General features: G+C 53.3%; 1 protein-coding gene across 2 annotated transcripts; it reads right to left on the reverse strand.

Moving 5' to 3' along the window:
- Positions 1-2386: 2386 nt before the first annotated feature.
- Positions 2387-5455, reverse strand: LOC118903431 (tubulin beta-2B chain). Of its 2 annotated transcripts, XM_036868541.1 has the most exons (4): positions 5273-5455; positions 4416-4524; positions 4048-4158; positions 2387-3706 (listed from the first exon to the last, which is right to left on the reverse strand). In XM_036868541.1, the coding sequence occupies exons 1-4, from the start codon at positions 5327-5329 to the stop codon at positions 2646-2648; spliced, it is 1338 nt and encodes a 445-aa protein (XP_036724436.1). In that variant the 5' UTR covers positions 5330-5455; the 3' UTR covers positions 2387-2645. The 2 variants fall into 2 exon arrangements, with proteins under 2 accessions (XP_036724436.1, XP_036724437.1); XM_036868542.1 differs by lacking the exon at positions 4048-4158.
- Positions 5456-12525: the final 7070 nt, after the last annotated feature.

Below are 12525 nucleotides of genomic sequence, written 5' to 3' on the forward strand. Positions count from 1 at the left end.
CCAGCCTCAGAATCCTGCATCACATCCCAGTGGATCTTGTAATTTGGGTACCATGCCTGACCAGAAGTGAATGTCCTCCTGGTGGCACCTCAGGGAGGACTGGAAGAATTCCTTTGTAGAAATGGTGTCGAAAACACACACCATCACCGTCACCCCCACTACTAAATCCCGGCACACGATGCTAACGTGACAAACGAAAGTAACAGTTTCAAAAAGTATCTCGTAATTCAGCTGTTGTTCTGTGCATTTTCCTACTGTTGCAGTGTTTTCCTAAGTGTGCATTTCAAATCACTTTATACAACTTGGCTTTTAAAGCTTCGCCCTGGAGCGTCTGCTTGACGGGTTGGTCTGGCAGCCCTGTTCCAGTCATGCAGAAGCGAGCCCTGGCAGCGTGTGTGTGTGGGTGTGCCGACGGGCTGGCAGGCTGGCCTGCTGGGTGCCTCCTGTCCGCTCTTTTCTCACAAGGTGGAAAGAGAAGCAGGACACTTACAGGATGCCAAGAGGCACCTGGCAGGATTCCCTCTCGCCTCCAAAGTTACCCATCATGTGTCTGACAGGTCGTGGGAAGACATGGCCAAGGGCGGATCCAGGGGGCCCTGGCAGCTGCCCCAAGTGATCAGAGCTCTTCAAACCCATGTTCCCCTTCAGCGAGGTTGTTGGAAGCTTTACACTAGCTCAGCAGGAAATGCACCTGCCTGTTCATTGTTAAATGTAGAAAATTAAAGCAGAATCCACTGGTTCCTGACCCTTTTGACCCTCCCCATCACTGGGTCTAGTTTTTATGATGTATAATATTCAGAAGGTGAACTGCTGCTCATTTCCATTTGGGGGGCATTTGGTAGAATGAGCTTATTTTCACACTATTTAGAATGACACTGCTCACACTTTTTCTTTGAAACTGTTTTCATACTCCAGCCTCTTCACCCCTCATCTTTCTCCTTCTCATCTTCCTCCTCCTCCTCCTCCTTCTTTTTCTTCTTTAAAAAAATAAAAAACACTTAAGTAGGAATAGAACCAAGTAGAATGAAATAAACACAGGGTCAGATTTAAAGTAATATTTTCTCTAATTTTGAATTTGTCTAAAAATTAGAGAAAAACCATAAGCCTACAGTTTCCTTGGTGTGTTTTTCTTCCTAGAGGGGTGCGTAAATATGTTTTGCACATTTGTTTATTACCTACACTCCACTCTTCTCTTCCCAAAATGAGAAACTGACTAGCCTGGATTAAGGCAGAACATTGGCACATTTTGACAAAGTATAACTGATCCCACAGAAGCATATAATCTTTACTGAAAGTCACTTGTTAAAATCCCACAGCTTCTTTGGTGATTGAGTTCAAGTCTAGAGGCAGGGTTGGGTTCAAATCCCAAATTCCAAAGCTGCATGGTAAGAACACAATAAACTGAAAATTATAGTGGCTTACCTATTAAAAGTAAAATTCTCCAATAATCCAGAATTTATAATTTCATATAAATTCAAAGGTAGTTAATGTGCAAATAGTTTGTAATGTAGTATAAACATAATTGCTGGGAGAAAGGTTGCTTGAGAATTTTAGTCTATTAACAATTTATAAATCTATGGTGATTCCTAAGCACAGGGGATTTCATTAACTTAAAATGTCACAGTATCATATAACCTTTGACAGAATATTCCACTTAGAGAACTTCATACAATGATATATGCACAAACTTACTCACTGTGGCACTATAAGATAAAAGTATAAGCAACCTACATGTCCATTGGTAGGGAACTGGTTAAATAAAATACAGCACAGCTACATAATGGATACTATGTATCCATTTAAAGGAGGCGGCCGCTCTGTATTTTAAAGATACACTGTTTAGTGAAAAAAGGCAGCAGAACAGTATTGGTATCATAACGTGTGAAGAAAGAAAAAGGGAGTAATCTAAATAGGTTTCAAGACTCATGGAATATTTCTGCAAGGACGCAAGAAAGATAACAATATAAGAATGCTTGCCATCCGGGGAAGAAAATGCATCAAGAGACACAGGAGGAAGAGAGCCTTTCTTTCCACTCTCTATGCTTTAGAATTCTGTGCTGTGCGCATGTCGTAACTATCCCCCCCAAATTTTTTTTTGTAGAGGAAATAAAGGTATAGTAGGGTTTCTCCATGAGAATAGTCAGTGTGCTTTCAAGCAAGCATCTCTCAACTCATAACATATTTACTTGAAGGCATCTTCAAATTCGGATTGCTCTCCCCTCTTAAATTGGGTATGATTGTGGTTGGTTCAGTTTTACCACACTGAACAGTAAATTCATGTGAGATTTTACCCATCCCTTCGCTTTTCTGAAGGAAGGATTCAATATAATGTGTTCTGAAAGTGCCATTTAAATTGCTAATAAAGAGAAGGAGACAGAAAAGAGGACACCATCAGGACACAAACGTTTATGTGATTTTAGCCATTACAACAGTAGTTCAGAAAGATCTCAGGTGTTACATGGATGTCATCAATATTACAAAAAGAAAAAAAACAAAAAAACGGACGGGCAACAGTGAAGAGAACCAGCGCCCCGCCGCAGTGACCCCAGCCCATGCTTCTCTCCTTCCGCGAGCCCCCCTCCCCCTCGCTCTCCTCCCGGCCTCCAGCCACGCGGCCTCCAGCCACGTCCAGCCGCGCTCGGGGCTCAGGCCTCGTCCTCGCCCTCCTCCTCCTCAAACTCCCCCTGCTCGTCGGCCGTGGCGTCCTGGTACTGCTGGTACTCGGACACCAGGTCATTCATGTTGCTCTCGGCCTCGGTGAACTCCATCTCGTCCATGCCCTCGCCCGTGTACCAGTGCAGGAAGGCCTTGCGGCGGAACATGGCCGTGAACTGCTCCGAGATGCGCTTGAACAGCTCCTGGATGGCCGTGCTGTTGCCGATGAAGGTGGCCGACATCTTGAGGCCGCGCGGCGGGATGTCGCACACGGCCGTCTTCACGTTGTTGGGGATCCACTCCACGAAGTAGCTGCTGTTCTTGTTCTGGACGTTGAGCATCTGCTCGTCCACCTCCTTCATGGACATGCGGCCCCGGAAGATGGCGGCCACGGTCAGGTAGCGGCCGTGGCGCGGGTCGCAGGCGGCCATCATGTTCTTGGAGTCGAACATCTGCTGCGTGAGCTCGGGCACCGTCAGCGCGCGGTACTGCTGGCTGCCCCGGCTGGTCAGCGGCGCGAAGCCGGGCATGAAGAAGTGCAGGCGCGGGAAGGGCACCATGTTCACGGCCAGCTTGCGCAGGTCGGCGTTCAGCTGGCCCGGGAAGCGCAGGCACGTGGTGACCCCGCTCATGGTGGCCGACACCAGGTGGTTGAGGTCCCCGTAGGTGGGCGTGGTCAGCTTCAGGGTGCGGAAGCAGATGTCGTACAGCGCCTCGTTGTCGATGCAGTAGGTCTCGTCCGTGTTCTCCACGAGCTGGTGCACGGACAGCGTGGCGTTGTAGGGCTCCACCACCGTGTCCGACACCTTGGGCGAGGGCATCACGCTGAAGGTGTTCATGATGCGGTCGGGGTACTCCTCGCGGATCTTGCTGATGAGGAGGGTACCCATCCCGGAGCCGGTGCCGCCCCCCAGCGAGTGGGTCAGCTGGAAGCCCTGCAGACAGTCACAGCTCTCCGACTCCTTCCGGACCACGTCCAGGACCGAGTCCACCAGCTCCGCGCCCTCCGTGTAGTGGCCCTTGGCCCAGTTGTTGCCGGCACCGCTCTGGCCTGCCGGAGGGAAAGAGTCTTCATAAGACCCTGATGACTGCCTTCAATTCCTTTTTCCCCTAAACCCTTTAATAGAGTTCAGGGAGTCAGTGTTCCGAGAAGATTATTTCAGGTTGTCGTTAAAATGGCCAGACATTAAAATATTTGGTCATGGACATAATTATAAATAAGGAGGGTTAGGGACCTGGCTATTAGAGGTTGAACGGCATTTTGTTTTAGGTTATATTGAGACAAAATCAACACACAACTCTATACGTTCTCTAAGGCGGTCACACCCCTCCACCCTGAGCTGCCCAGCGTAAAATGAGCCTCCCAGGCCATCAGCCATGGCAGTCACTCACCAAACACGAAGTTGTCGGGCCTGAAGATCTGGCCGAAGGGTCCAGACCTGACCGAGTCCATGGTGCCCGGCTCCAGATCCACCAGGATGGCCCGAGGCACATATTTGTTACCTGCGGGGACAGAGCAGGACTCAGACCTGCAGGCAGGGAGCTTGGGAGAGGAGGGCCTGGTACCAGCTTCCTTTTTGCAGGCGCTGCTTGTTTCCCCCAAACAAAGAAGGACATAGGATGACAGGATTCTCAAAGGGGCGCCCGCGGGAAAACCTCAGGGAAAGATGGGAATCCTAAATCCGCTAGTCTACCCTCCCCTGGGGCCACACGCCCGGGGTAAGTCCCCGGGGGAGAGGGGAAGGGGTAAAGGCAATCACCAGTGGCTTCATTGTAGTACACGTTGATTCTCTCCAGTTGCAGGTCACTGTCTCCATGGTAACTGCCGGTGGGGTCGATCCCATGCTCATCGCTGATGACCTCCCAAAACTGAGACACAGAAAAACCTTGCATTTAGCCTCGCCCCACCCCTCAGAGAGGCCGTGACTCACAGGGAAACGCCCCGACTCAGTTCCGATAACCCAACCTCTCAGGAGCTTTAGGGCAGCGGGACCTGCACAGCCGCAGGGCTTTTGCATTTTGCAATGTCACGGAGCTGAAACTGGGCGTTTCCCGGGCGAACAGCTGCTCGCGGCAGGAGGCGGGGGTCTGGCGGGGAGGGGCGGGCGCGCAGGGACCCCAGCGGCGCCGAGGGGGCGGGCCAGGGAACAGGGCCCGGAGGGGGCTGAAGGAGGGGGGTTTTAGGTTCAAAGCACGTCCAGAGACCTCGGGAAGCTCGCTCTCCGCCCCTCCCCCCGCAGCTCGACTCGGGTTCGAGCGCGTCAAATCGATTCTCCTGGCGTCGGGGCCCCGCCCGCAAAGCCGCGCACACAGCCCGGCGGACACACCGCCGCGCTCTCCAGGCCCGCGTGCCGGGCTAGGAGAAGAGCTGGGAGGAAAGGGGGGCCGAGGGACCGGGATTCCAAACGAGTTACAGCAGAAAGTTGAGAGGTTCCTCCCCATCCCCCCCGAAAGTCGCCTCGGGCCCACGTCCCGCTCTGCGGCCCAAAGCAGCCGGGAAGAACTGCACTTGGCGAGCCGCGGGCCTGCTCAGGACCACGCTCGCGCCCGCAGCCCCGAGGGGCGCTAGGCCGGCGTCCCCGTCCCCACCCCGACCCCACCCGGGCGCCGCGCCCACCTTGGCGCCGATCTGGTTGCCGCACTGGCCCGCCTGGATGTGCACGATCTCGCGCATGGTGCCGGCTCGCTTCTTCTGGCCCCGGTCGGCGTCTGGTCAGTCTGTCCGTCCGCCTACACACCCACTGCGGGGTCACCGGGAACGCGCTCGGGAACCAGCCGGCTGAGAGCGTCCGCCCAGCGGGCTCGGCCTTTTATGCGAGGAGGGTGGGGCGCCCCGCGCAGGCCGCGCCCCCAGCCCGAGCACCCCAGTCCCCTTCGGGCTGGCGCTCTCCAGGCCCCGCTGACGTAATGCTCCGGGCCCCAGGGACCGTCCAAGGGGCTGGACCACGGGCCCGCGGCCAATCAGCACAGGCTTGCGGACCGGGCGAGGCACGGGGGCTGCGGGGGGTAGGATGGGGGCGTGCGCATTGTCTAGGATGGGGGGGGATGTGGAAAAGCTGGGCACTGCGACTGCGGGGTGGGTGGAGGAACCGAGGGCGGAGGGCGGCGACGCGAGGGCGACCAGGGTGGCAGGCCGGGTGTCTGGGGGGAGAGCTGGCACTGAACGGGGGGGAGCCAGGGGACTGGAGCCCGTGGAGAGGCTGTCAGGTGCGCCGGAAAGGAGAGCGCTGTGCCCCGGGTGCTGGCAGGTGTCAGGGGTGGCGGGGTGGCGCAGGTTTCGCTACCAGCGAGGGTTGCGGCCCTCCTCCGCCCAGGGCCGGAGACCCCTAAGCCACCCTCCCTGGTGAGACCACTGCCCCTTTCCCCAGCCCTTAGAGGCCAACGGCTGTCCTGCGGCCGAACCTCGGTCGCACAGAGTCTTGGGAGAGGACAGGCTGCCCCAGGAGAAAGTCCTGTGTGATCAGTTTGTTGGGGTCTGAAGGCGGTGACCTTGGACACCTAAGACCCAAGAGCCCCAGGGTGCCCTCCGCCCCGCCCCCCAGCATCCGCGCATCCTCTCTTTTGTCTCTGCCAAGGGCCCCTTCTCTGTGGCGGCAGCATCCAGGGGTGGGGCGACCTCCGCGCCTCCTCCGCCCTGCGCGACCCTCTCCAAGAGTCCACAGCTCCCCGGCTGGTACCCAGGACCCCCCCACCCCGCGGGTCGACTTTTGCTCCTCGGGAGTGGATGGGGTGGGTGTGGCCGGCCGCGCGGGCTGGACTGTCCAGCGGTCAGAAGAGGGTGCGGTTCGGGGGCGGGGCTGCGGCAGAACAAAGAGCTGGAAAATGCGTGGGCTGCCCTCCCAGAGCTGAGCATTTAAAAAGCACTGGGTTCAGTCCATCTATTGTCCAGAAAGGGGATGGGTTCCAAGGGAGGTCATCGCCCGCCCCACCGCTAACATTCTCGTCATCCATCAGGCGCCGGACCCCGAGGCGGCCCCGAGGTCCCCAGCCTTCTTGCTGCTGCTGTGGGTGAGGGACACGCCTGAAAACTGCGGCACCGCGAGGTAGAGGTCACCCGAGACCCCGAGGCGCTTTCCGCGCGCGTGCGCAGACGCGCAGCCCAGACACTCCTTCAAACCCACAATTTCTACAGAGGCCAAGAAGGAGCTGATCTCTTTGTTAGTTTTCGTGTGTGTGTGAGTGTGTGTGTGTGTGTGTGTGTGAGAGAGAGAGAGAGAGAGAGAGAGAGAGAGAGCGAGCGCTGGAACCTGGCTCCTGCAATTCCGGGGGTGAAGCTTCCCCTCCTCCACCCTGACCCTTGACGGGTCTTCTGCGAGGTGACGTGACCCCTTTTCATCCTCAGGCGCGAGGGCCCGAATGACCCGGGTTCCCGCGGCGGAGCGGAGCCCGCAGCTGTTGAGTGAGAGCCTCCCAGAAGTATCAGCAAGCTGTCATCGCCTCCCTTCCCGCTGCGGGTGGAAGGGGGGCTTTCAACCCAATCCCTGCGCACAAAGAGAGACAGAGAGAACAAAAGCCCAGCCGCCCCCAAACACCCCTTGTGCCCGACTGCAGCTCGGGACAGAGGTCCCCAGACGCGGCGGCCGGAGCCAGGGTTGGGAGGGGTGGCGCGGGGGGCAGAGGGGCGGAAGGTCGGTCCACATGCCCGCTTGCGGGGCTCCAAGGACCTGGGGCCTGGCCCCGAGTTACTAATCCAGCTCCCACAGATGCAGAAGCGTCCAGGGCGAGTGATGCCCGAGGTCACACAGCAAGTTAAAGACAGGACTCAGGTCGGAATCCCGCTTCCCGGCTCCCAGCCCTGGGCAAGGGGACCGCGTCCAGGCAGAGAGGGCTGTGCCTGGTGTCAGCATCGGACCTGGGGGTGGCGGCTCGGGTGGGACCGAGCCGCGCGGGAAGGACCCAAGCGAGGGCCGCACACACGCTGCGGGTGTGGACGCGCGCCAAGCGGCTAGAGCCCCGCCCGGGCGCCGAGGGCAGCGCTCCCGGGGATGAGCTCCTCGCCCGGCACCTTGAGCCCCACCAGCTCCCGCACCTAACGGTTTATTTCTCAGCTCTCGTTTCACCGCCAGATTTCCGCGGAGTGCCCGGCGTGGAAACGCGTGTTCAAGATTATGTGGATAAAAGGACCCTTTCCTCCAGGGTTTCTTTTTGGGAAGGGGCTTAGGATAAGGCGAGGCTGGAACTCATCCTTCCGAAAGCCTGAATGCCCTTGAGGACTCAGCACTTTCGGCTCAAGGCCTGCCGTCATTTCCGACCACTTGCCGGCACTGTCCCGCATCCCCGCCTCTACCGAGCGGGCATTCTCGTTAACCGTTCCACGGCCCCTCCCCAACTTGGATGTATGATACTGCGCATTTTAATTTTCGCAAGGAGCTGGGTTTGCGTCGGAAGGATGTGTTGATGACAGCCAAATCTTTCCCCGAAGTTTTCAGTTTACCTGCCAACCCTTATCACCCTTATTCTGCGTAGCTCTCAGAGAAGAGGCCGGTGAAGGGCTTTCAAAGAAAAAACCAAATCGCTCTCAGTTGGGTCCTCCAGCATCCAAGCATTTCTTTTTGTCTGTGTATTACACACAATTCCTCTCCATCTCGGTCGTTGTACATCAGACATGAAGGCGTCAGAACAGTATATTTCATCGTCACTTACATGCTATTAACTTTAATGATGCACTAATATTTCTAAATTTTCCCTTCCTGAGACCATTGTAGAAACTACACATGTAAAATAAAATCCAACCTTTATTTTATGAATAGCATTGTGTGGCTGAGGTGAGTAAGATTCCCCCTAAGCTATTAAAATCCCAGTTGCTCTCACACTTTTCAGAGTATTTTCAAGGGCACATTCTCAAGTGATTTTGCATTTATCTCTTAAGTGGCCACAGGCTTGTGTTAATTAATTGAAGTCTGATAGAAAGGGGACATTACATAGCTGATTTGGTAGTAAAGTTTTAAAGCGTTGTTTTCTTCAAGCAAGATATATGTTTTTACACACACTGAAATTGCAAGACTTGTAGCTTTCGGATTTTCCCACTGCCTGCTTGCATTCACCACTTAATACACAGCTCACAGGCCCGGTAGCCTGCCAGCAGACTCTGCAGCCGAGATGCACGCGGTTTCCTAGGCAACCGACACTTAGCCAATGAATGAAGAGGAATCGAAAGAAAGAGACTGCAAATCCATCATTATTTCCTTTTTTACTCGTCTCAATGCTCTCCAGCTAGAAATATTGGAAAGCTACCAACCCTAACATTTATGCAAAGGAGTCAAATGCCCAGAGAATTGGGCCTAGGAAGGGGTCCAGCCCTGTCTTGTGACTGCGGGGAGGGGGTGGTGGAGGGGGGTTCACGGGACTCGCCGAGACATGTGCTTTCTCAGCTTTGTCACTCCCCCTGTTGATGTCCCACTGTCCCCCGTTTCCTCCCGGGCCTTCCCTCCCCCCATGAGAAGCCAGCAGCTCCCGGCAGAGCTGCCCCGGGGGCTCTTTAATCAAAGGGCTGCCTGGGTGGGAGCCTCAAGCCCTTGTCCTTCCGCAGTCGTGGGGCTCTATGGGGACCAGAAGGCCCAGGTAACAAAAGACGAAGATGAGCAGAGAAAATTCCGAGGCCGTGAATGCAGGGTGTGCGGCGACATTTACTTTTGTTCCGCCGTGAGGCTGGCTGTTTTCCCATGGCCGGTGACTGAATCTGGGTTAAAATGGCCTCAGTCCAGACTGAGAGCGCTGAGCTTTCACCGAAGAGCTTTGCCTTCTTTGTCCTACAGATCGGCAGAGGGAGTCGGACCCCGGCTTTCCCGGGCACAGCTTCCCTTTTATAAGCGGCCTCCCCTCCCCTACACTATCAGGGATTTGTAAGATTCTTGGGCTGGGGGAGGGCAGGCCAGAGGATGCGGGCTCTGTGAATCCTAGGTGAACGGCATCTCGTGACACAGAGTCAGACTGGGCGGAAAATAGAAGCAGAGTAGAAACCACCCTTGAATGGGAACACTATAGCATACTAAGATTGACAGGTGCAGCCCATGAAATCAACAAACGTAGAAATAAACTCCTTATGAAATGAATGCTACACACAGAAGGTATGAGGGGAGCCATTTCAAGTTTCAGCCCAGATCGCTGTAGTATTGATGTGACTGTGGGGCTGCCACTCCCCGACCCCCCAGTAGAAACCAGTCCACCAGCCACTGGTGCTCATGGGGATCCAGGCAGCTCACCATTTGCCCCAGACCTTTGCTTGCCACTTAAATAGAATTAAAACATGTATTCAGATAGATGCACACAAATACATAGAGTTAACACCCTTGGCCTCTTGGATTTAGATGTCTGGTCTCCATTAACGATGTCTTCACTGCAGAAACAGGTCACCTTCTGAGCAGGAGCTCTTGGCTTGACGTGTCCAGCCTCCTTTTTAGTGGCCACCACATATTCATGGTACATTTTCAAGAAAATAATGCATTAAGAGTACCTCTGGGAGAACCCTCTACCTCTTTCAAAATAACCACTGGAGAGGAAACGTATCAAAAGATTTGGTTTATCACATATCTCCTGAAGAATTGAAAGCAGAATTTCGAAGAGATATTTGTACACCCCTGTCCACAGCAGCGTTATTCACAATAGCCCACAGTGGAAGTAACCCTAAGTGTTCAGCAATAGACGAATGTACAAAAAAACCAAGTGTGGTCTACACATACATGGAATACTCTTCAGCCTTAAAAAGGAAGGAAATTCTGACACCTGGTACAACATGGATGAACCCTGAAGATATTATGCTCAGTGAAATAAGCTAGTTATGAAAAGACAAATACTGTATAATTTCATGTATACAAGGTACCTAGAGTAGTCAGATTCATAGAGACAGCAGGATGGTGGGGGCCAGGGGCTGGGGGAGGGGATGCGGAGTAAGTAATGGGGACAGAGTTTCAGTTTTGCAAGATGAAAAGTGTTCCGGAGAGGATGGTGGTGATGATTGCACGACAACGTGAATGAACTTAACGCCACTGACCTGTGTGTGTAAAAATGGTTGAGATGGAAAATTTTATGTTTATGTGCATTTTACCACAATTAAAAATAAAGAATTAGTTCCTCACTATCTATGAAATATCTAGTGGCACCTTTTTTTTTTAAATTAATTAATTAATTAATTTATTTTTGGCTGTGTTGCGTCTTCGTTTCTGTGAGAGGGCTTTCTCTATTTGTGGCAAGCGGGGGCCACTCTTCATCGCGGTGCGCAGGCCTCTCACTGTCGCGGCCTCTTGTTGCGGAGCACAGGCTCCAGACGTACAGGCTCAGTAGTTGTGGCTCACGGGCCTAGCCGCTCCGCGGCATGTGGGATCTTCCCAGACCAGGGCTCGAACCCGTGTTCCCTGCATTGGCAGGCAGATTCTCAACCACTGCGCCACCAGGGAAGCCCCTCTAGTAGCACCTTTTTTGTCTTGATGCTAATATGGTGCCCCAAGTTTCTCAATGATTGATAGACAGAAACATAGATAGATACATAGATGATAGATACATAGATAGACAATAGATAGATACTTTAAAAACCAGTGTCAATTTCATCATTTATTGCTCCTCCTTCTGCCCCGAAAGTGGTGTCAGGCATCTCAGTACTGTTGGCTCCTGGCTCTCCTTGTTCATTCGTCTCCACGGACTCCCTGTGGTCCACAGTCTTAGCGCAGAGTTCAGGCTGCTCCAGCCCGGGTGATCTGCCATCCCTGGGTCACCTGCATCCTCTGCCTCTACAGTACATCCCAGGAGGCTTGGACCTGCCCGCCCATCTCCTTTCAGGACGTGTTCTCTCAGCCTCTGCGTCTCTGCTCATGCTGTGCCATCGACCTGGAGTTACCCTCTCCTCTTCTTCATCCGGTGACATTTCAGTTGTTCTTCATGCTGCAGCTCAGCTATCTGTGATTCGTCCCCCTGTTGCCAGGAACAACGAACTGAAGATGCTCTGCTCCGCCAGAGGCTTCTTCACGTGGTTAATGCCAGTTTTGCATTTGTTGAATTAAAGCAGTGATCACTGGGCTTTTTCATTGCACACCTCCACCCATTAAAAAAAGAGTTGAGAATGCATATTGCCCAATACTGTATATGTATATTTATTTATCCAAAATTGTATATATTTATTTATTGTAAACATTTATTTTATTTATTTTTGGCTGCATTGGGTCTTTGTTGCTGCACGCAGGCTTTTCTCTAGTTGCAGGGAGCAGGGGCTACTCTTCGTTGCGGTGATTGCCATGGCTTCTCTTGTTGCAGAGCATGGGCTCTAGGCGCGTGGGCTCAGTACTTGTGGCACGCGGGCTCTAGAGCGCTGGCTCAGTAGTTGTGGCACATGGACTTAGCTGCTCCACGGCATGTGATCTTCCTGGATCAGGGCTCAAACCCGTGTCCCCTGCATTGGCAGGTGGATTCTCAACCACTGCGCCACCAGCGAAGTACCCTATACTTATTTTTATGAGCCTGTATCTCAAGGTACCATATACTTAGTATGAGTTGTACTGTGAATGATATCAGAAGTTAATCAACCTCTCAAATACACTTTTGTATAACTTTTAATTTTATTCTGGCGAACATCTCGCCAGACTTGAGGTCCTCATGGTTTTCTTACCTGGCAATGGGCTTGACTAAGAGCCCATGGAAGGAGCAGAGTGTCAGCTCTGCGATCTTATTTGTTTATATGTTTGCATCACTAATATCATCTTCACTTTGCAATTTCTTTGTTGTAGTGTTTTGAGCCCCTCCCTTGCCCAGTTGTGAGGGTCAGGGGAACAAAATCTAGATAACGTGTTGGTAAACCCATCGTTGTTTCCTCCTTTCCAGGGAATGATTCACAACACGTAACCACAGGATGCAGGGTCCTGCGAGGCGCCAGCATTATTGGGA

Source organism: Balaenoptera musculus, chromosome 11 (assembly GCF_009873245.2).
Source record: "Balaenoptera musculus isolate JJ_BM4_2016_0621 chromosome 11, mBalMus1.pri.v3, whole genome shotgun sequence".
In the NCBI taxonomy this organism is placed as follows: Eukaryota; Metazoa; Chordata; class Mammalia; order Artiodactyla; family Balaenopteridae; genus Balaenoptera; species Balaenoptera musculus.

Bases quoted from the DNA above. Each gene is read 5' to 3' on its own strand.
- LOC118903431 (XM_036868541.1), bottom strand. From the start codon at position 5,329: ATGCGCGAGATCGTGCACATCCAGGCGGGCCAGTGCGGCAACCAGATC. The intron at 4,525-5,272 runs GTGGGCGCGGCG...TCTGTGTCTCAG, and splicing joins GCAACCAGATCGGCGCCAAG to TTTTGGGAGGTCATCAGCGA. The intron at 4,159-4,415 runs GTGATTGCCTTT...CTGTCCCCGCAG, and splicing joins GTACTACAATGAAGCCACTG to GTAACAAATATGTGCCTCGG.